Source organism: Xiphophorus hellerii, chromosome 22, assembly GCF_003331165.1.
Source record: "Xiphophorus hellerii strain 12219 chromosome 22, Xiphophorus_hellerii-4.1, whole genome shotgun sequence".
Classification (NCBI taxonomy): Eukaryota; Metazoa; Chordata; class Actinopteri; order Cyprinodontiformes; family Poeciliidae; genus Xiphophorus; species Xiphophorus hellerii.
Genome location: NC_045693.1, coordinates 10,345,776 through 10,368,085, shown reverse-complemented (window position 1 = coordinate 10,368,085; position 22,310 = coordinate 10,345,776). Strand labels below are relative to the sequence as shown.

Here is a 22,310-nt window from a genome sequence, read left to right as displayed (position 1 = left end):
CCAGAGGATAATGCAGCTAATTACAGTTTTCTAAATGTGGAGTCCGTCATGAATATTGATAAAGAATTAATTAGTTGCTAAAACTGGAAAACCATTTTCTCTGAACCAAATACATCACATGTTTTCATAGCAAAATTGTTCTGTACAACTACATGAGAAAATGTAGGAAATAGGAAATGTGTAGATTAATATACAACCTCCCATCCCCCTACTTCATTCTTGATTTTGGGTCAGGGAATTGGCAAGCTAGATCTTGCTGTAAAATCAATTAAGGACAAATCAGATAGATTTCCAGTTTTTCTTTTTTAATTTTGCTGTAAATAATTGAATACCCACAAAGAAAACCTAATTTTGAAATTCTCTGTAGTTACACTGACACCACAAGGGGCAAGAGTCAAGTAACCTGCTTTTAGTATCAAGGTACACCAACATTTTAAAAAGTTAGGATTTTAAAACTGCTAATATTTTTCATCATATTGCTACATTGGCCTTCAAATTACTTATCATCAGGTGACTCTTCAGGGCAATAGGATCAAGCTCAATGTGCTGTTTGAAAGTGCCACATGGAATTAAGTGGAAAGCTTCAAGTGGTAATATAAATGGATTTATACAAGTTTGTGTTCTGAAGTCTAACGTGTGCCTCCAGCCGCAACATCCAACATGGTTTTGGGATCTTAAAAAAGCAAAATCTAACCCAAGCAAGCTCAATGCCCCAATGCATTTCTCTTTGTCTGATTTCTATTCTTTAGGAAAAAACGCTGATGACTAGATAGTAAAAACTCTGCATCTGATCACCTTAAAACTGGTCTTGGAACAAATTATGATAGTTGTTGTCCTCTGTGGTGTTTTTTTCCCAGTATGTTTTATTTATCTTTGACTTTTTTAGTGACATGTCATACTTTAGCTGTTTTTTATTATAAGTTCTTATATCTTTGGGAAACCCCCCCCACATCTGGCTTGTAGCTTTAAATGTCAGAGAGAAAACGCAGGAACCAGAGTACTGAACCTTTAGAAGTTCTGCTGCTCAATAATTTAAGCACCAAACATCTATACACCACCTAAATGGTATTTAGAGTGGATCACAATATTGCTTAGGTAAGAGGGCATGATCCAAGCTATCATCATTATGCTTGGCAAGGCTCTGTGTCAAACTTAAAGACTTCCTTATCAGTCAGGCCGCACTGTGACTCTTGCAGCACTGTGCTCAGGTGGGAAAGCCAATAATTTGCCATGGTGCAATTCTGAAGTCATGGCAGTTTTGATTAAGCCAAGTCACTTGCTGTGTATGTTTTCCTCACAATAATGTCTTTCCATTGACTTGCTGAGAGGAGGAGGGACACAGATGTAGTGGACTCATTCTTCTGATTTCTTAATGACTTTGCTTTGCTGAGTCCAGATAAAAGCAGAGCTTCCTGTCGGGGATATTATCAGTAGAATTGCTTTCTCAATATCTTGGTTGATTGCTGTGCTCTGCATTCAATGCTATCCATATTAAAAAAGTCAAATCTTTTGCTAAAATTGTGCTGCAAGCATACAACATACTTTCAGTACAAACAGTACAGTAATTTTATTTTTTCTTCTCCACATTCACCAGATCAGGTTTCTATACCCTCCTAAAAGCAGGGCCCATGCCCAACGACAGAGAGCTTAAAATCTTATTCCATGCATTTTGTCATGCAGGGGTTTACGGATGTGACATTAGATATAAAGATGAGTGAGATTTGGAGGTTATCTGGAATTACAAGCTGCACACAAGAAGTCAAAGCATGAAACAGGATTCACTGCTCTGTGTTCTCTCCGGCAGGCATCTCATTCAGGATACAGCATGACGACTAAACCTTCGAGCTCTCCAGATGAATCTATATGTGAAATGAAAAAGATTAATATTGGTACATGAACTGCACATTTGCATTAAAATCTTTTTTTCTGGTTCTGACAGTTGCAGTATCATACATTAAAAGGAGAGTCTAACATTTATAGTATTAAGGTTACTAGTAGACAATGATAGAAATGCTTAATCTTCCAAATTACCCTACGGAATGATTGCTTCATTCGGCCTACTTCATAATGATTTAGTGCTAACATGTCGTATAATTTTTAATTAACTTGGAGGGGTATGAATGTAGAACGTGGGGGTGTTACTTAGGGACTGGCTGCAATTTTAAAATCATGAGTCTCACACAGAGTTGTTGCACTCTTTATCTACAGGAAATTAAATCAAAAGTAAATGGATATCAAGTACTGAGGTGAATACAGCCAAGTCATCTGGTTCATGAGAATTGTAGCACTGAAGCAAATCTTAAGTCCTGAACCAAACAAAACGCCATGCCTCTTCTTTTTTTTCCCCAACACAATTCAAAGCTTAAGTCATCTTAAAAAGTTTATCTATAGGGCATATTTAAGGATTTTTACAACTTTTCCTTGCAGCTCTCATCAGCCTTGAAGGTCAAATTCTATTTATTTCTGTGACCAAATTGCGAAATTATTTAAAAGACCATAAGGACACAGAAAAGCACAAGGCAGCTATGAATATTATGTATTGAATGCCAAAGTATTAATTAATGATCAGCTATATCCTTACAGGGTCAAATTGAATGCAACATTGACTTTACTCTGTTAAAAATATTTTAAAATGTTTAAAATAAATACAATCATTTTAAATCTTGCTATAATAAACATGTAACTAACTCCTTCACACCTGATGTCATTATGATGGGGTTAGTTCTGTGTGCAAGTTAATGCTAAGTCAATGTCAAAGTGCAGCAAGAGGCATAGAAAATGATAAACAAACATAGAGAAACTATTAAGAGTCATCCAAATCAAATTATTGAACTTTGGCTTTGCTTCAGTGTGCCTTTGTCCTTACACAAGCTTATTCAGAAGGAGAATTACTTTCCTCTCCAAATTGGGCTCAATTTGGTTCTTAAACCCAAACAGAGGAAACTTTTTCAGGGTTGTCAATAATTGGTCACACATCCATAAAACGTATTCCTTTTTAAAAAGGACCTTTTTGTCAACAGGTAAAGGGTGTAACTAGGTATAAGGTGCTACAACAGAAGAAACTCATTGTCCATATATAGTAAAGACTTCCTTCAGAAAATTGTGTTTTAAAATTCTCTATCTGCTTTGGAAACCAACAGAAATGCTGAATATGGTCTATTTATGGATAACACTTTCAAGATTTGGAGGGGTTTTGCCTCTGAAATATGATAATATATGCCCTTCAAGCTGTCCGTCCACACAAACACAAGCAAAACAAACAAAATAAATATCTGCTAACATGTCTTTGGCAATTGCCAGCGTCATTTGAATACAACACAGCAGTAGCACAACCCAACATCTTTCTGTTATGATCCTGTGCAAGGTGCTGCTTTGCCTTTTGAATTGCTGAGTAGGATGAAATTGAGCCAGTTTAACATCGCAAGTCAATCAGCTCAAGCCAGACACAGTGCATCAGCCCTTGTTAGCAGTGACCTTGGAAGATAATAATGGCACTAAAGCAGATATATGTGCTGGGTAATGACAGTGATTAGCAAAATATGCAGAAGATCATAAATACTGACATGTCCCTCTGCAGTATCTGCACAATCCTTCATTTCTGCTTCCAAGAAACCCCGCTCTGTTTTGATAACAAAATGACAAAAGGGGCAAGAAAGTAATGAGAGGTTTGTTCTTGGTTGGCATGAGATCTTCATTGTATGATAACTTTGAGAGAAAATAGAACAGTTTCACATTGCCTAAGTATTTACAGCAAGATTTAAAACGAAATGCCTAATATGTTTTTTGCTTTTCTTCTAACAAAAATCCCTATTTCTGCTAAATGAGAGAGAAGAAAATGCCTCTGAATTTAGTAGAGGCTTTCATGAGCCTAATCTAAACAATATTCTGCTTTTTTTTATATTAAACCCTGAAGCTGATGTTAGTAGTTAATCAGCTAGGTCATCTTGTAGTTAGCCTCCTTTCAGTTACTTATACTGTTTATATAGCCAAAGTCATGACAAAGTCATGATTTCATAAAAATCCTTTGTGATATAAACACAAATGTTTAAAACAGTTGTGTACCAAGATAACCTGTATTACCTAGTTCTTAGGTTGCATAAGTGTTTCCACATCAGTTAGCCACATAGAGTACAATAAAGCTTAATTTCCAAATTTGTAAGACAGAAAATTCAACATTAAAGATACACATTTGGGATGCTTTAGTTATGTGTACTTCAATAGTTACTCAACACAGTGGTATTGTTGGCAAACAAGTTTTACAAACAACATGAAATCATGCTAATACAGTACTTTCTGTTGGGAGATGTTAGATTTGCAAAAAACAGCGCTGCATTTTCCTGAACAAGTATAGGATTTTATGATCTCTCTTTGGTCTGTTCTTTAAAGGTAAAGGTTCAAAATCCTCAGTGACAACAAAGTAATTTAGTTACACCCTTTAAAAAATAAATACAGGCAAATGGTCTCATATGACAACCAAAGAGCACCAATAATTCTGGGGTCAGGCAACAGATGAATGGGCTAGTGGCCATTTTCAGTGGACATCTCTCACTTTTATGTGGATTGGTCTGGAAAACAATTTCTGTTGCTGCATGGTGCTGCTCTATGCTGTCTGAGGCATATGAAAGAGTAAATATGTCCTTTATACAGGGAATTTATCATTATTGACTTTGTTTTTGATTTACATTCCTTAAGAGGAAGTGAAAACTTGTAAATCACTTGAGTCACTCAAAATGCATTTTACATATTTAAAAGCATTTGAACATTTTCTCCCACTACAGTCATGGCAGTAAAGTGATCTTCCAGGTTTTCCAGCTTGTGTGTTTCAGTATCCCTCAGAAAGATCGATTCTAAACTTAACTCCCAAATTACTCTATTATAAGTGGCTTTGTGCCCAATTCTGCTAAAATGATTGCAAGGGAAAACCTAACGTAGTTTCAATTACACCGGTTCTCTCTTGAATCAGTACATTTTGTCTCACTGTATTATGTTTATATATTAAGTCCAATTCTGTGATGTAAAAGCTTCAAATGACTATCTGGAGATCCATCTTGATTTGTGATGTTATCTTATTTCTTCCCTTGAAACCATCTCATGTTTACTGAGAAAAGATACCCCCCATTGTGACAAACCTCAATAGGTAGGCCTTGTACTCAAACCAATCCCATCTGTAAGGCCTTGGACGATTATTGAAGGATAATTGGGTGCAAGCTTGTTGAAATGGAATCCTGTGATAGAGCAGGAAATTCCAGTTTCATGGACATAAGCCTGGCACACTTCCATGAAAGGTTCAACACCTGGTTTCATAAAAGTCACAAAGGGAAAAAAATGAGCACATGAGAGCTTTGAGGCCAATAAAAACATGAAGTGTCCCTGGGTTTCATATGTCTATGCAATTCTGCCAGTAAAATTCACACATAAAAAGACATTTCGCAACATGTTTCTTAGAATTTTAGAATTTACTCTATACGGAGTACTTTAAGAGAATCCACACTTTAAGGATCCTGTTTCATTCAAATAAAAATCTTGAATGTGTTTTGCACATCCACAATAACCTTTCAGAACAATGTATGCCAATGAAATGAGTCGAGTCGTTGAAGGGTATTTATTTTTGATTTCTGTATTGATCGTCACTGGTGTAATACTCAATGTGGCCATGAAAATGACAAAGTAATCTGAAGCAACATGGGCGTTACCATAGGGATACAGCTGCATCCCTAATGAGGCGACCAAGAGTGAGATGACTGTCTAGCTGACACAACTACACACATGTTTACGCAAACGAACAGCACTGTCGCTGCCGGCTTGATGGATCATGTATGGTAATTAACTGTAATGATGTAAACAAGAATTCATTCCACCACCGATGAACAGCTACCTGGTACGTTAGCAGTAGGACAGCAGAGATTTGCAGATTTAAAGTACTAGAGGAAAGAGCACCTGTCAGGTAATGAGAGCTGCATCATTTGCATATACAAGGATGTATTTTCTATCCTCCTGCTACACTCAGTTTCTTTGATCAAAGCAGAGGCATTTATCAGGTGGGGGAGGAAATATCAGAAGACACTGAGTGTTTCCGACTCAGGGACAACTCTTAATAGATGGAGCCATGCCAGAGAAAAAGAAGCAGGCTTTCTGACAAAGATTGCATCATTTAATATATTAGTTTAACTTCTGAGACTTCAAAGATAACCAAACATCACCATCTGCACAGTTTGCTCTTTTGTTTCTCCTCTGTCAGACACAATAAGAATCATCCGCAACTTGTTAAGGTCACAACCAGATAACTTAGGACTCCACTTTGAAAATCTCCACTAGGTTATTTTCTGCAAAACAGTTCTAAGGTCTAATTAAAGGGTTTTAAGAACTGTTAGAACTGTTCAACCAATTCGAGCACTAGACCGATGTTCAAGTTTACCCAAGTTTGCTGCAAGAAAGAATTGAGCAAAGAACGAGTACTGTAGCAGCAGTACTTGACAGTTACTGGTCAACTAATCTTTGCAACCTTGCTGCTACTGATTATCCCTGATCCAATTGTTCTAAACAGGGTTTCTGGCTTGTTTGGAGGACCAATAAACTGTCTTTAGCAACAATTCTGGTCAAACACTGGAACTGCTTCAATCTAAAGACCCCATGTGCATTTATGTGCTTTAATAACATGCATATTAAAAAGCAAAAATAATAATCACTACAACCCTAAACCATCTGCAGCAGATCAGCAGATTTTCTTCTATGTGCCAGTAGTTAAGCTAAGTGTGAAGGATAAAACAGACCTATACATACATTTTCCTATAGTAGATAATTTTATTTTTCAGTATTGCAGAACGAAAACCAAGATGAAATACAAAGTGAGTGTCTCTCTCTGGATCTTCCACAAGAATAAATATAACAGAGTTGCGAAACAACTGTAATGTCTACAACCTGCTCTTTACCAGTTTCTGACCAAAAATAAGTTAATTGTTATGAGAGACATTTTTGCTTAGTGCATAAAGTATAAAAATAAGCATTTTTACACCCTTTAAAACCTTCTCAAAAATAATGGATGCTAACAGTTGTTATAAATGTTTTTGTCACCAAAACTGATTTTATTTACTTGTGCCAATTGATGCTTTTTTTAAAAATAAAAGCCACTCCAAAATTCTCAATCTCTTTCTTGCAACTCAATACCAGTTGTTCTTTTCAGTATCTACATTGTTCCAAAATCCAGAGATTAAATTAATCCTGGGGTTTTAGTTTTCTTTGTAAGCAAACAGCTTCTTCTGCACAAGAAGCTGTTTGCTGTACAAGTGAGGCGGTTGATGATCAATTAATTTATGCATACCATTGGATCAACCACATCTCCTAATGCAAAAGCGACACAAAATTATGAGTTCTGTACCATTAAACAGCATTTATAGGAACTAAATTTCTGCAATCCAAAAACACAAACGGAACTGGTCACAAATCCCACAAGAAGAGTGAAAATGGTTTCTGTGGTCTGCAAAAATCTATTGTTTCAGCATCAACTGTCACCAACTATTATCCTTGTGCTTCCTGTTTCTTTGAGCATATCTATAAGTGGAACCAGAGGTGAAAATGTGACACCTTTACATTCCTGCTGTGGAGAAACAGTAAAAATAGACCAAAATGCCTTTTGTTTTTCTACATTTCCTACATTCTTCAGGTCGGTTCAATTAATGTATGCTTACTCTGATGCTTTTTTGTCTCATGGCGCCTGGCAGGAACAACATCTGTTTAATCAACAACTTCCTATGACAGTCCCTCAGTTGGGTGCAAGCTGTCGTATCTATTCTCAGATGGTACCGCAGAGGGATACGAGCCTCATAGATATGCAAAAAAATCTTCACAGCCAGGTAGAGCAGCTGAGAAAAAGATGATGTGAAACTACCTTGAGAGCTGAGGGACTTTTCTACTGCTTGACTGTGCTTTAGTACTTAACTTATTTGAAGAGCATTTATTATCGTCAGTAAATTTTAACATAAAATGGAAGTGCTGATATTCTTCTGTAGAATAACTGGCAGGCCTTTCAGATGATTGTGAAGGGTTTGCTCTGCTTATAATCAAGACAGTAGCATGTTCACATCAACCCACATAGGAGATAATTTCTCTCAGGTACCATCAACATTGATTACCCCTCTCAAGTTCTACGAAAATGTCATATTTTACATATCCTACAGTTTCATCTCACATAACGTTCTGCATCTCTCCTGGAATTAAGACAATGTTGAGGGAAACTGATGTGGGAGGGATGTTACCTTTACCCACACCTGAAGCATCTTATCCTGCTGTTGCTGCTTCTTTCTGAATTAGGTCACTGAGGTAATTGGGGTTCCAGTGGTCATTAATTCAAAGCTAGATGGCAGACTACCACTACCACTACGAGTATAATTGGGTCTAATTTGCCCAGTGTTGCCAATGATTTGGATCAGACAAACAGAAATGACTAATTTAAATGGCTGTGTAACCTTTTCAAAAGCTTCAGTCTAATTAACCTTTGTCGATGCATGCAGGAATGTTAAAGTAGGCTACAAAACAAATGACAACTCACTGAAAAGGGCCTGTATAAACTTGTTTATAGTGCATAATGGCCTACATGTTTTCCTTTCACTCTGTTTGACCTATGTCATGTTTAATTATATGATTGACTAATATTTTCCTAACAAAACAGCACAATTTTCATTAATAAAGGAGCAATGGCTTGAAAATCTATCTAACTCAAATTGTTCACCAATAAACATTTAGACCTGAAAATTTGGCTTTTGGAAAATATGACTTTTTGACACGTCTGTTGTCTGCAAAATAAGTCCAAATAATTAGCCCTGAAGCCCATGGCTTGAAAACTGGTGTGAGGTGTTTACATTGACATGCTGTGTTTCGGTTTTGTCAAACATGATATCACTGCTGAAGTCTTTGTGCTTTGACATTGTGCTAACCGACTCCTGTATGCTCCAGACCCACAAACTACCAAAAACTAACTTTTTTTCATGGAGGTGGTCACACCAATCCTCGTGATGATTTTCATTAGTTACAGATAAACTTTAATATTAAGCATCTGGATACATTTTTATATTAAGTCAAAAGAAAGACTTTCCACTAAAGGCTCCAATTTGTGTTCATTTTTGATAAATAACAGAGAATCTCCTAAATGTTTTTTTACATACTACTTTATTTTGATTTAATATTCATAGAAATCAGTTAAAAGTATGAAAAAATAAATTAATAAAAACAATCTGATGCCAATGCACAGCAGTAAGCAATTGCACATGTGAATAACATAGTACTTGTAGTGCATTCAGTGCAGTGGATCAGGCCTCAGTCTAGTCCCAATTCGGTTGAGTGGCTTAACTGAAACACACAAGACAATCTTGTGCACTTAGAGAGTGGTGCACGATTTTCGACTGCTAGAGCCTGAATTTGTACACTCTGCAGCAGGCATGCACCTGGCTTAGGCTACTTTACAACCAATGGCCTTTACTGCAAAAATGTTCTTAATGGCACCACATATTAGTTTGACACTTCTTATCAACAGCTCTCAACAGTTATAAACCCATTAAAGCAAATTAAGAGTTTTGAATTGTAGGCAAACAACTTCCTAATAACTTAGGAATCATCAATCATCAATAACTTGATGATCGTAAGTAAATAAAAATACAATTTGGGGCATTATTGTTGTTTAACTGTGTAGTCAGTCAGTCTTTTCCAGAAGGGTAAAATTCACTCTCCAGTTTATTTTTGAAAGATTTAGCCAATCTAAGTTTTTAATAAAATACAGAATAGTCTTGTAATACAAGCATTTTCACATTTTTACAGCACTAAGAAACTTCACCAGGTTTGTCATTAGTGTACTCCCAATAGCCTTTCTTAACTTAATTTTTAAACTGATTGGTTGAGTTTTATTTCTAAAAAGTTCCATCTGTTTTAAATGCAAACCCTCAGTGGTGCTTGCATACTTGGCAGAAAATCTATGATATCTGAAGGGTTAATAAAACATATTTACAAATTAGAAGCACTGCATTAAAACTTTTAATATTTACTGTGGAAGTAAATATTTACTGTGAAGATGGATGCATTTCAGCTCTAAGTAGTCAGCAGTATGCAAAGGTTGGAAACACATCCATCTTCTTCTTGTCCATAATAAATCAGACCAATGCTGATTCACTAAGTACTGGTTCTTATTATTTTTGATTCCCATCCATTACTGTACATTTCACCTGATATTCTAAAATGTTTTACAAAACTTTTCATATCTTTTCAACTTTTTACTTTTTTCACATTGAAAAGGCTAATTTCAATGTATTTTACTGAGATTTTATATGACAGCCTAATGCAAAGTATAGTAAAAAAAAAAATTTAAAAAAACTTTTGAAAAGCCTGACTTGTAATCAGCCCCATTTACTCCGCATACAATCTAATGCAACCAAAAGTCACCCAAGTAATAAACTGTCCACCTGTGCCCTGTATAAACCTCCAGAGTTTTTTTTAGAGAACATTAATAGACCAAGGAAAGCTTCTGACAGGTCAGTAAAAAGGTTGTGTACAAGTTTAAAGCAGTGTTAGATTAGAAAACAATATTCACATTTTTATGTCATCATCTGAATAATGAAAGAGTATAGGGCAACTGCCCTACCAAGGCATGATTGTCAAACTAAACAGACAGACTAGACAATGAGAACACTAATCAAAGAGCCAAGAGGCCAATGGTACCTCCACATTTGGTGTGAAATCCACAAAACTTCCCTTTACGGGCAAGAAGCCCATAACATGTACTGTTTGCAGTTAGAATCTAATATAGTCCTTTAACAGATACACAAATTGTTATTTCATAACCCAGATGCCAAATATATTGGCAAGTTGAGGACAGAAAGACAGACAGACAGGTAGAACTGTGGTCAAATATTCTAAGCAGATGAAAATAATGCTGAACAGAAATAAGAAAAACCCCAAAATAATCAAAACTAAACACAAAACTAAGCTGTATAGGGATGTAAAAAGTGGCTACATTGTGCAAGCAGATCAGCAGTAATCCTATCATTATCCTATCCCAGTTAATGGCATGGTTTACTTTGCAATGACAACAACCCAAGTGTGTTCATTATCAAATTTCCCTTCTGCCAGTCATTACAAAATAGGACCAGAAGCTGCTTGCATTCTCAAATAATAATGTGCCACAAAACAGGGAAAAAAGCAGGTAGAGGAGAGATGTGTGCACGATCTGTTCAGAGGATACATAAATGATGACTAATTAATCATCTGGGGAGCTTGCAAGCCAAAGGGAAACAGATGAGGGACTAAATCACTGGAGTTTGATATGACAGCATTTGGAAACATAGTAAAATGAAAGAGTCTCCTATGGACCCACTGTACAACAGTAAAAAAAAAAAGATTTTCTAAGCAAGAATCGATCCACATAAGTAAGAAGGAAACAGGAAAACTCAGGGCATAGAGTTCCTGAGAATCCTTTTAAAAAGCTGAAAAAAGGTAAATGACAAGGTTATATCCAATAACACCTTGGAATCACCTTGCTTCACTCCTTTCATACTGCATTTTTTTTTTTTTTTTTGGTTCCTTTCATGTCAAACATGATTCAGTCTGGGCTATCAGCTATCATCTTCAAGCAGAATGTGCATCCTGATTTGTCTCACTGAGCGATATTGTTTTTTGGGGAATGCATTCTGGGAACACCGTTGAGCAGGATGAATGAAAGCTAATGCTTCTAGCAGCCTTGGAATGAGCCCACAGAGAAGGGTGGTTAATCCTATCATTCTACACCATTCATGTGCAATCCACTTGGCTTTCAGCTTTTTTTTCCCTCAACAGGCAATTTGTGGCTTCCCTGCTGGATCGCTCCAAAGCCACTGTGTTATGACTACAAAACACTTCCAAGGCCGCCTGGGAGTCAGACAGGAGGCCACTAAATACAGTCTGCGACCCTGTCACGGCCCGTGCTGGCAGCTGCCAACCCCGTTGCCTGCTGCCAAGAAGAGCTTAATGACAAATACTTTCAGAAAACATCCCATTGTCAAAGTCATGATTGGATTAAGTTAAATGCTTGTGTCTTATTTTCACAATCTCAGTAAAGCTGGAATTATAATCAAACATGATGATTTGGAAAAAACTTTGGGAATACTGTTTTTCTTAGCAGCAATGCAAAAGGAACATTTGATATGATCTGCAGAGTAAAACATCCAACAGTCTAACCCTGAATAACTTCCAGATGGTGGCATCCCTTTTTTCATAGCTTGTCTTTTTTCTGTGACAGATGCCAAAGTTGCTTCCCAGGAAGAATCTGAGCAGCCTTCCATATCTAACCAAGGCAGAAGACCCATGTTTACGGTTCCATCTGTCTTGGTATTACTGGATCTCGGTGCTGCGTTAGGCACAGCTGATCACAACATACTGACTGGTAGACTGGATAAGTGGGTGGGATCATCTGGTACTGTGCTAAATTGGTTTAGATTTTACTTGGCAGATCAGAAGTATGTTGTGTCAGTTGCTAAGCATAAACCTAAGGGAACAAAGGTGAGGTTCCACAAGGCTGTGTTCTCAGGCCACTTTTATTGAAGACTAAAGTGCTCTACCAACATAAGGCTCTGACATACTTCATCCAAAGCTGAACAATCAGTGCACAGTGACATGGTTGAGGACTGTTTGTTTCAGTTGCATACGGTCTTAGATAATTTTCCTTTTACTTAAAGCTTACATTTAACTGTTACTTTTATTACATTCCTTGTATTGGTCATTTTTTTAGCCATGTTCCTTCATTTTCCCGGTAAGCACTTCTAGCTACATGTCAATAATGCTTTACAAATAAACTTGCCTTGCTTTCACCTATTACAAGTTTGCATCACTTTTAGGCTATTTGGAGGAGGAAAACATTCCCTTTGGCAGAGGTAAAGATTTGTTACCCAAAGGATCAGTTCAGATCTGTGCAGAGCTGAACAGTAAGCATATCTAAGAGGTCGGATTGTACCATTACACCCAAAGCAAATACAGAAAATCATTGTTTTCTGCTTCCTGTCAAGTATAAATTCATACATGATTTTCCTATTACGAAGAACTCTTAGCAAACAGACCATAATATCCAGTATGCTGTATCCATCTCAGCAATCATTATTAGCCTTGTTAAATATGTCTGGGCTCAAGCAAATATTGACAACCTGCTACAGCCTCTTCATGCTTATTGACTGCCAAAGTAGCATGATTATCTCCATTCGCACATTCATATCTGCTACAAAAAAATCCATATTTCTCACTAGATGTTGTATTTGGATCTGTTGAGGAGACCAAAAATAAAGTGTAGCATAATATGCACTGAGCAGTGGAGGAGGCTGTTTAACAATGTGCTGCTCACAATCCCAGAGCTGCAACTGTACTCCCAACGCTGCGTAGCTCCACATGAGTCCTCTCTTATGATGCTGCAGAACCCACCCAGAAAATATGACTGTGGAGGTTGTGGTCAGTCAAGAGCTCAGGGAGTGGTACCATCCTGCTGCGCTTTCAACCATAAACAAAAACACTAAAGCATAAGAGTGTTCCAGGGAAAAAGGAAATGAGTAAAGAACACTGAAATTACACAAGCTACAATAATACTTATCCCTGTAAGACACACAGAGAAGACATGAATGCACACATGCACTAATGCATTGTCTCACAGGTCAAAAAATAAGATTTAGTCAAATGATCTGGAAAACCAACCACTATAGACCACAGACCTTTATATGCAAAGTACTTTTGGACAGTTTTTCTTTTTATATGACATCTCATAAGCGAAGTTGTGCACATAAAGAAAATGCAGGGTGAATTCAAAAGAGAAAAAAAGAGAGAATCACACCACAATCCTGCTGACACCAACCAGTGACTTGAATTGTGTCATGAAAAAGAATGTGCTGCTTCTCAAATTCAAAAATAACCTGACTAAATTCAAAAAGCAGTTTGCAAATTATATCATCATTTATAAGGAAGAAAAAAATATTCGAACCAAACTGGCTCCATATTAAAGAGTAATTTTGGAGGAGCTCATTATATCTTTAATGTTTTATGATTTGAAACATTCCAGCATCAGAAGCAAAAACAAAATACATCAGTAAGAAAGAAAGCACTTTTCAAATCTCTGTAGATCCTGACTGTAATCTTTTTTTACTTAGAAAATTACTGTTATACAGAAGACGCCGAATGGCAGAAATGAGAGGCGAAATGAAATCAGAAATGAAATCAAACAACCATAGTGTAAGTGTAAAAATGGTAAGACAGAGCAAATTTACAGTCTGGATCATCTCATACAGCACACAGCATCGCTGCCAGCGTTAAACAGCAGGCATCTTGGCTCAGCCTCATTGTAATTTTTCACATGGAGGCAATCCCCAGGAAGTCCTAGACCCACATAGCATGAACTTGCCTTGGAGCCAAGGAACTGTGAGTCTAAATAAAATCTTTACATATTTCTTTACATTCTAGAAAAAAAATTGGCATGGTGAATCATTTTGTATAAAAACCTGCACATGTTTAAGATATTGGACATATACGGTACTTAAATAATTTAAGACTATCAAAGCTTTATCTAGTGACTAAAACTGAAGGAATCTAGAGCAGAAAAAATAAAAATAAATGAAAGAGCTACTATACATTGGAATGAGATCAAGAATCTCCTCAAATGTGAGGTGCAGTCCCATGCCTCTTTTCTCACAGCTTTAAATTACTTTGCAACAAAAACAAGTGACAGAATTTTTAGTAACCATTCAAATTTTAAGAAAATAGTAGAAGCTCCAAACTCTCACACTGCATCTTCAATCTTCTCAAATAAACATCTTTCACAGCAGATTCAACACAGTTCTTGGCAAAAATATTTTTACATTTAGTCAAACTAAAAACACAAACATGTCATAGATACATAAAATCTCTAAAATTCTCTTAGACAGAATGCATGATGTCTGTCAACATCCTTTTTCCAAGTCTCACTACACATTTTCACTTGTACTTAGTATCCAATTTTATCCATTCTAACACATGTAAGTGATTTAGACCACTGTATCTGTGGCTGAAGGTTTAGGATTGTTATCTCTACCAAAGACATTGCTTTACATGTTGGCCAAAAAGTTTTTTTTTGGTGTCATCAAATTGATTCCCTGGTTACTGCTCTTCCTGTCAGTTTGCCTAGTGCACAACACTCCCTGCAAAGCTAAACTAAAAGGTTACAGCAGTTTATAAACTACAAGGAGCATTAATATTACAGCCTTAGTCAATACCAATACATTTTGCAGCTTTGTCATTCTTTTCTATTTTAGGATAATGGATTGAGCAGCAAATGGTGAGATGGTTAAATCTTGGTATATTTTTTTATAAACTAACTGTGCTTTAAACTTCACCACAATCTTGTCCCTGATGAGCCTGCTGTGATTGTCTTTTTGATGCTAATAAAACAAGACTCCCTATCAATCTTAAAGGCCTTCACAAAATATATAGCGAGATAAAATTACACATAGGTAAGCTCAATTTCTACTTTGGAAACATATGAAGAGAGTAGAGAGTCATCAAATGTGTCTTATTTTCAGCACAAGTTTGCCTTTTTCATCCACAGGTGTTTGTCATCCAAATTTTAAAATACATTGAAGTTTGTGGCTGTAACCTGGAAAAATTCAAGAAAGTTTAAGCGATGTGAATACTTTTCCAATGTGTTAAAAAGTGCATTCAGCATCTGAACCTGTGCATTCTGCCTGTGTGCACAAGAACAAAAGTGAAACTTGCTGCCCTCGTTAATTCAAGTGCATTTGTCCCATTTCATGCCAAAACGTCTGCTTTACTGGGAGTCTTTGATCCCACTGTGACTAACGCAGCACGACATAAAAGGGTAGACATTTGCTTTTTTTTTTCTTTGTATGCTAATTTATTAATTCTAAGAATAATATTAAAAGTTCATTCAAACACTTAAGTTTTTTAAGGTAGAGAAGAAAACATTTTCAGTCAAGAGATTTGGTGTCATTCTTATTAATAAGATCTTCACACATCTGACAACAATAAAGTTTTGCTACCTGAAGCAAAACTGAACTCTAACAGATTAACTAACAATCACTAAATCTTAATGCTTAAATTTATTTGTGATAGGATTTGTCTATTTAAAGCCCTGAAATCCTCATTAAGAAGCCAGACATTTAAGATTTTCAAATGAACCCTCTCTCGCTATTTTATTCAACCCATAGTCCTACTTAGTAGGGTGCCCATCTTGCAAACTGCAGCTTATTTCTATCAAGCTGAGATACTTTTGGATTAGTCGATAGGAGGTTAGGCCTGATCAACTAACAGAATATTGACCATAGTGTGCTTCGCAACAGGAAGTTGCACGATTGTTAGCTAAGAATAAGTAGAAAGTTTTAGGATGATCACGGATACTAATGTAGAAGCTAAACGTAGGCCACACAATCATTTGAAGTAAGAACCAACTACTTTTTTTCTTTTCTGACCAAGAGTCTCCACTGTAGTATAAGTAGTATAGTATACTACTTATACTAACTTATAAGTAGTATAAGTTAGTATAACAAAATGGACAGTGCCCCAGATAATTTAAGACTACAAGGATCGACTGTCCTTGTAGTCTTAATCTACAAGGACAGTCGATCACAGAACATCACTGTTTTCACTGAAGCCCGGTTCAGTACATTTCAACTTTATAAATACAAGACAGAACCCCGGCTGCTCCCAGTGGAACAGGATCACTGTTTCTTGTATATGGATTATTGTATAAATAAATCAAGAGATGGGCCCACAGTAACTAATGCTTTGGAATGTGCAAGAAACAAGAAGAGCACTGGGTCGATTATGGATTGAAGCACACAAGTTGTTATGATATTGTTGTGAGGAAGCATGGCGGACTGGACCCAGTGCTTCACTGTAGGAGCTCTCGTTTGCTTTTAAATCTCAGAACGTATCCAAATAAAATAACATTTTGTTAGTTGTTACCTGGTGTTTGTTGTGGCTCTTGCCCAGATATTTTTTTAGGACATTAAAACCTAGAAACTCTGATGCTGCATCTTCAATCTTCTCAAATATGCTTGTTGCACAACGACTTGCAAGCACATTTTTCTATATCACAGACACAAACTTCAACATATTTTGTTGGGATTCAGAATGATTGATCAACACAAAACGGCGCATAGCTGTGAAGTGAAAGGATGTGTTTGAAATCTTTTTACATATAGAAATCTGACTTGTGGGGCTTACAATTATTTATCTCTCTTTAATCTGATTATTTGCACTCAATTGCCTTCAAAACTTAACTACGGAGTAAGCAGAGTCCACCTGTGTGTAAATTAATCTCAAGATAAATGCGAGTGTTCTGTGAAGGCCTCGGAGGTTCCTTAGAGAACAAAAAAACAAACAAAAAGCAGAAGACCAAGACGCAAGGTTTGAACATGTCATTGAATACTCTTCAATCAAATGGAAGGAGTACAGAACAAATTGACATATTTTAAAGGGTGGAAATTGTGCAACTTCTTTGAGCTTTATATCATGTTATAATGTTATTCCCTCAGCAAAAACATACGGGGGGTGTTAATTTGATTCATTCATGCATTTAAAGAAAAACATCCTAGAATCTCCCATGGTAGCCATTTGAGGGTGCCTAAGCACTTGCTCATTCAATGCACCGCCTGTTTAGCCAAAGCACAGCATTAGCGCCTCAGTATCCAACCGAGCTCTTGACCCACAGAGCACCCCTCGCCGCACCTTCCCCACACAGCTCTACCAGACTAGAGGCAGCAACAATTATCAAACAGCTGTTGGGACTGCACATTTGCTGAGCTCTTCACAGAAAAAAAAACAATGTTCCTAAGAACAACTGTATACGGCATCATGGAGTGTTGTGATAATGTGCTGAAGGGGATGTGTCAGAAACTGCATTAACTTCTTTGGGCCAATTTCAAGGCATCAGATACAGCTATGATGCAAATTCAAATTTCTTTTATGTTAATTTTGATATATAAAGCATTTTCATAACAACTGAACATAGAATAGTTTCTTGATTGTACTATAGAATGGCACTATGTGTCTGGAAAATGCAACACCCTGACCTCCATTTCCTCTTTTAGTCATCTAAACCAGTAGTGAACAAAAAGTCGGTCCTCGAGGGCCGGCATCCTGCATGTTTTAGTTCTTTCCCTGGTTTAACGCACCTGGATCAAATCATCGCTCATTAGATGGCCTAAGAAGAACATTGACATGCTGAAAAGGTTGTTACTACCACCAGGGAGAGAACTAAAACATGCAAGATGCCGGCCCTCGAGGACCAACTTTGGGCACCCCTGATCTAAACCAATATGCCAGGCAAGGAGAACATTAATCAGAGAAGGATCCAAGAGCCCCATGGTAATTCTGGATGTGCTGCAGAGATCTATAATTCAGGTGAGAGACTATACTGGCCAGTGTCAACAATACAAATGCTGTTGAAAGAAAGTCTGATAAATACCTCTTTGGCACAAGTCATGTAGGGGACAGAGAAATTGTGGGAAAAGCTGTCCTGATCAGATGAGACCAAAAAGAAACTAATAAACTAAAAATTCCCTATATGCAAATGTTATGTGTGGTGAAGCAAAATTGGACAGCCTGGCTAGTCCAGTGAGACTAGCTCATGCATGGAATCTCATAAGCTTTGAAAAGGAGGCTGGGCAGCAGCACTGTTAGTAGAACAAGGTTTACAGGTCAGCTGGCCATCAGAATCCAGCTGAAGGTACTAGAGAGCTTACAGCTATGCACTGCCCGAACAACAAAGCCGGGGATCTATTGTGACATACCTTGATACTATGACAAATTTCTAATTGATGTAATACACTAACAGGCATTATCACCAACCATAAGTAAGTACAACAGTTTGTTATATTGTTATATTGTCCTATTGTAAATGGCTACTTGTATAGCATTTTGTCAAATTCAAATTCATTCATGTACCATTAATACACACATTCACACGCTAATCGTGATAAGCTAATGGATTATAGCCACAGCCACCTCAACATTGCAGATTCAATGCAGAATGGTGGACTGACATTACTGTTGACCAATGAATCACTAATGACATCTTCGGGATGTGGAGTGCATATATATTTATAAAAATGACAATACTTACTACTACTTCAAAATCACAAGACAAACTCGCTTCTAAACAGCATATACAGTATGTCAGACATTTGGTTTCACAGCCCGTTTAATTGCCACCAAGAGAAGTTTGTAAAGGATTCCGTGTCACTAACAATAAGTCATCAGCTGAGCAGGGGTTTGTCACAATCATTTTTAATGAGACTGGCAGTCATCTATGTCTCTCTGTAGGTGAGTGCCTCCACTGATTGGCCTCTGATGAGGCAGCAGGGCAGTAGGTTGGCACCAAAAATGTGATTTCTGGCTTTTTGGTGTGATACTGATTGGTCTAATGTCTAAAACACTGCATCGCCAAGTTCAGATTGAAACAGAGATTATGGTTTAAGGAGGTATAGAAGGGATATTAACAATAAGACTAAATAAAAACTTTTTTGTCCATAGAAATGGAAATTTTACTTGCATAATCTGTCAGATGCCTCCCATAAAAAAACACCACATATTGCACAACATCATAAACATGTTAGGTCGTCTGCACCAATGTTGTCCTCATTTCCCCATAATTTCCTGCAACTCAATGCAGATTTTAAGTGTGTGTGTTTAGAAGAAAGAAAAGAAAAGAAGTTTGAAGGGTTGAAAGATTGCAAGAATTATGCCCTCTTAATCACATTCTTTTTGTTGCACATTATTAACCATTTTAAAAAATTTAATCTAACACCGTTTGAAAATTTGACAAGTGGTAAAGTTTTAAAAGTCGCTTCTCAAACAAAGAGAAAAACAAACAGCTATTTACAGTTGAAAGACAGGTAGGCTTAAACAAAGGCTTATGATTTATTTGAACATCTTCCAAATGCCATGCCAAAATTTTCTACATGAAAAGCTTTCATTTGACAACACATTACCATTCTGCTTTGTTTTCTGTTCCTTTTGTTTAAGTAAATAAGATTAAGCCAATTTTCAGAACTGTATCTAAAATTAAAAGAGCTAAATCCTTCTGCTGCTGTACTTTTTCCAAATTTAAATGCTACTTTTTGTGCTTTTTAAACTCTGAAGAATTTAAACATATTGTTTCTCTTACTAGGGAGAAAATCAAAAATATTGTACTCACCACAGTCCTCAAGTCATACTCCTTCACCAAATCCAGGGAGTTTTTATAGCAGGAGGTAAGATCTTTTATCTCTTTATCGCCAACATGACCTCTAGCCACTGGACCTACAGTGTGGATCACATCTGTTGGAGGAAGAGCAAATATTTTCTGTAACAATAGCCAACACCAATCATAAAATAAAAGTTGGAATTATTTTGTGTGACAGTAGAATTTACAACTAAAGCCATTCTGTCAGCAAACCATAGCTCGTACTGGATGTGATCTGACTGAGTTTGAGCCATTTTGGGAAGAAGAATTGGCAAATGATTTCATCCTTTAAATGTGCAAATTAGTAGAGACATCCCCAAAAGACTTGCAGTTGTAATCCACTTTGTGTTGTCTGTTATTTAAAATTCCAGAAAATTTTATAACAATGGGTATTAAGTGTTTTTTATGAGGGGCCGTTTAGGACAAAATTTACGTTTTGTCTCTCACACACTACCAAAAAGTCTCGCATACTCCAAAAAAGTAGCCACGCACACTCCAAAAATTAAGTTTTGTCTCTCACACACTACCAAAAACTCTCGCATACTCCAAAAAAGTAGCCACGCACACTCCAAAAAATTACGTTTTGTCTCTCACACACTACCAAAAACTCTCGCATACTCCAAAAAAATAGCCTCGCATACTCAAAAAAATTACGTTTTGTCTCTCACACACTACCAAAAACTCTCGCATACTCAAAAAAATTACATTTTGTCTCTCACACACTACCAAAAACTCTCGCATACTCCAAAAAAATAGCCTCGCATACTCAAAAAAATTACGTTTTGTCTCTCACACACTACCAAAAACTCACGCATACTCAAAAAAATAGCCACGCACACTCAAAAATTACTCACGCACATTCAAAAAATACTCAAATTGCGTATACACACACTACTAAAATGTCACACACACACAAACGTTAACTTTCTCGCTCACATACACTATCAGCTCGCTCACATACACTGTACTAACAGCTCGCACATTCACAAACGTTAACTTTCTCGCTCACATACACTACTACCAGCTCACATACACTACTACCAGCTCGCTCACATACACCCCTACCAGCTCGCGCACATACACACAAACGTTAACTTTCTCGCACACATACACTGCTAACAGCTCGTACACACACAGACGTTTATCTCTCACATACACAAGACTAAAGTTGAACACACACACAGTACTAAGACTCGTTTTATGTATGTGTGAGAGCGAGACTTTTTATGAATGTGTGAGAGCGACACTCTTTATGAATGTGTGAGAGCGAGACTCTTTTTGAATGTGTGAGAGTTGTCACGGAAGAGGCGGGGCATAATTTTTGGATCAAACTGCGCATGCGTAGATCCTAAACTATAAGTTTCGATTGTTGACTCACTGTATGTTCTATTACTTAGTATATTTGTGCTTTTAAATATATATGGAACGTTTAACTTTCTTGTAGATTAAATGTGCTATAGAAATAAATGAATCTGATTGATTGATTAAAAATAGCAAAATTGCTGTAGTACAATCTGTCCACTGGGTGCCAGATTGTAGCACTGCGGGCAGTCGTTGAATCGTTTAATGCGCCTGTCAAAGTGCTGGTTGCCTCCGGAGAAGATAGAATGGTGTTTAAAATGGCAGCTGCCTGACCAATTCTCTCTCGTTTCGAATTAGAGTTAGCCATGTTCGGTATAGCAAACTCTTTCTTCTTCGGCACTAGTTGGCGCCGGTTAATAATTCCTGTAATACTGGCACCCAGTGGACAGATTGTACTACAGCAATTTTGCTATTTTTAATCAATCAATCAGATTCATTTATTTCTATAGCACATTTAATCTACAAGAAAGTTAAACGTTCTATATATATTTAAAAGCACAAATATACTAAGTAATAGAACATACAGTGAGTCAACAATCAAAACTTATAGTTTAGGATCTACGCATGCGCAGTTTGATCCAAAAATTATGCCCCGCCTCTTCCGTGACAACTCTCACACATTCAAAAAGAGTGTCGCTCTCACACATTCAAAAAGAGTCTCGCTCTCACACATTCATAAAGAGTGTCGCTCTCACACATTCATAAAAAGTCTCGCTCTCACACATACATAAAACGAGTC

The 22,310-nt window shown here is 36.9% G+C and overlaps 1 protein-coding gene across 2 annotated transcripts in view; it reads right to left on the bottom strand.

The window, feature by feature from the left end:
* macrod2 (mono-ADP ribosylhydrolase 2) overlaps positions 1 to 22,310 on the bottom strand; it is a 477,335-nt gene that overhangs the window by 145,165 nt on the left and 309,860 nt on the right. For both annotated transcript variants that reach the window (XM_032552623.1, XM_032552622.1), the window contains exon 6: positions 20,183 to 20,304. In XM_032552623.1, coding sequence (XP_032408514.1) covers positions 20,183 to 20,304 — 122 coding nt within the window. The remainder of the gene's footprint in view (positions 1 to 20,182; positions 20,305 to 22,310) is intronic.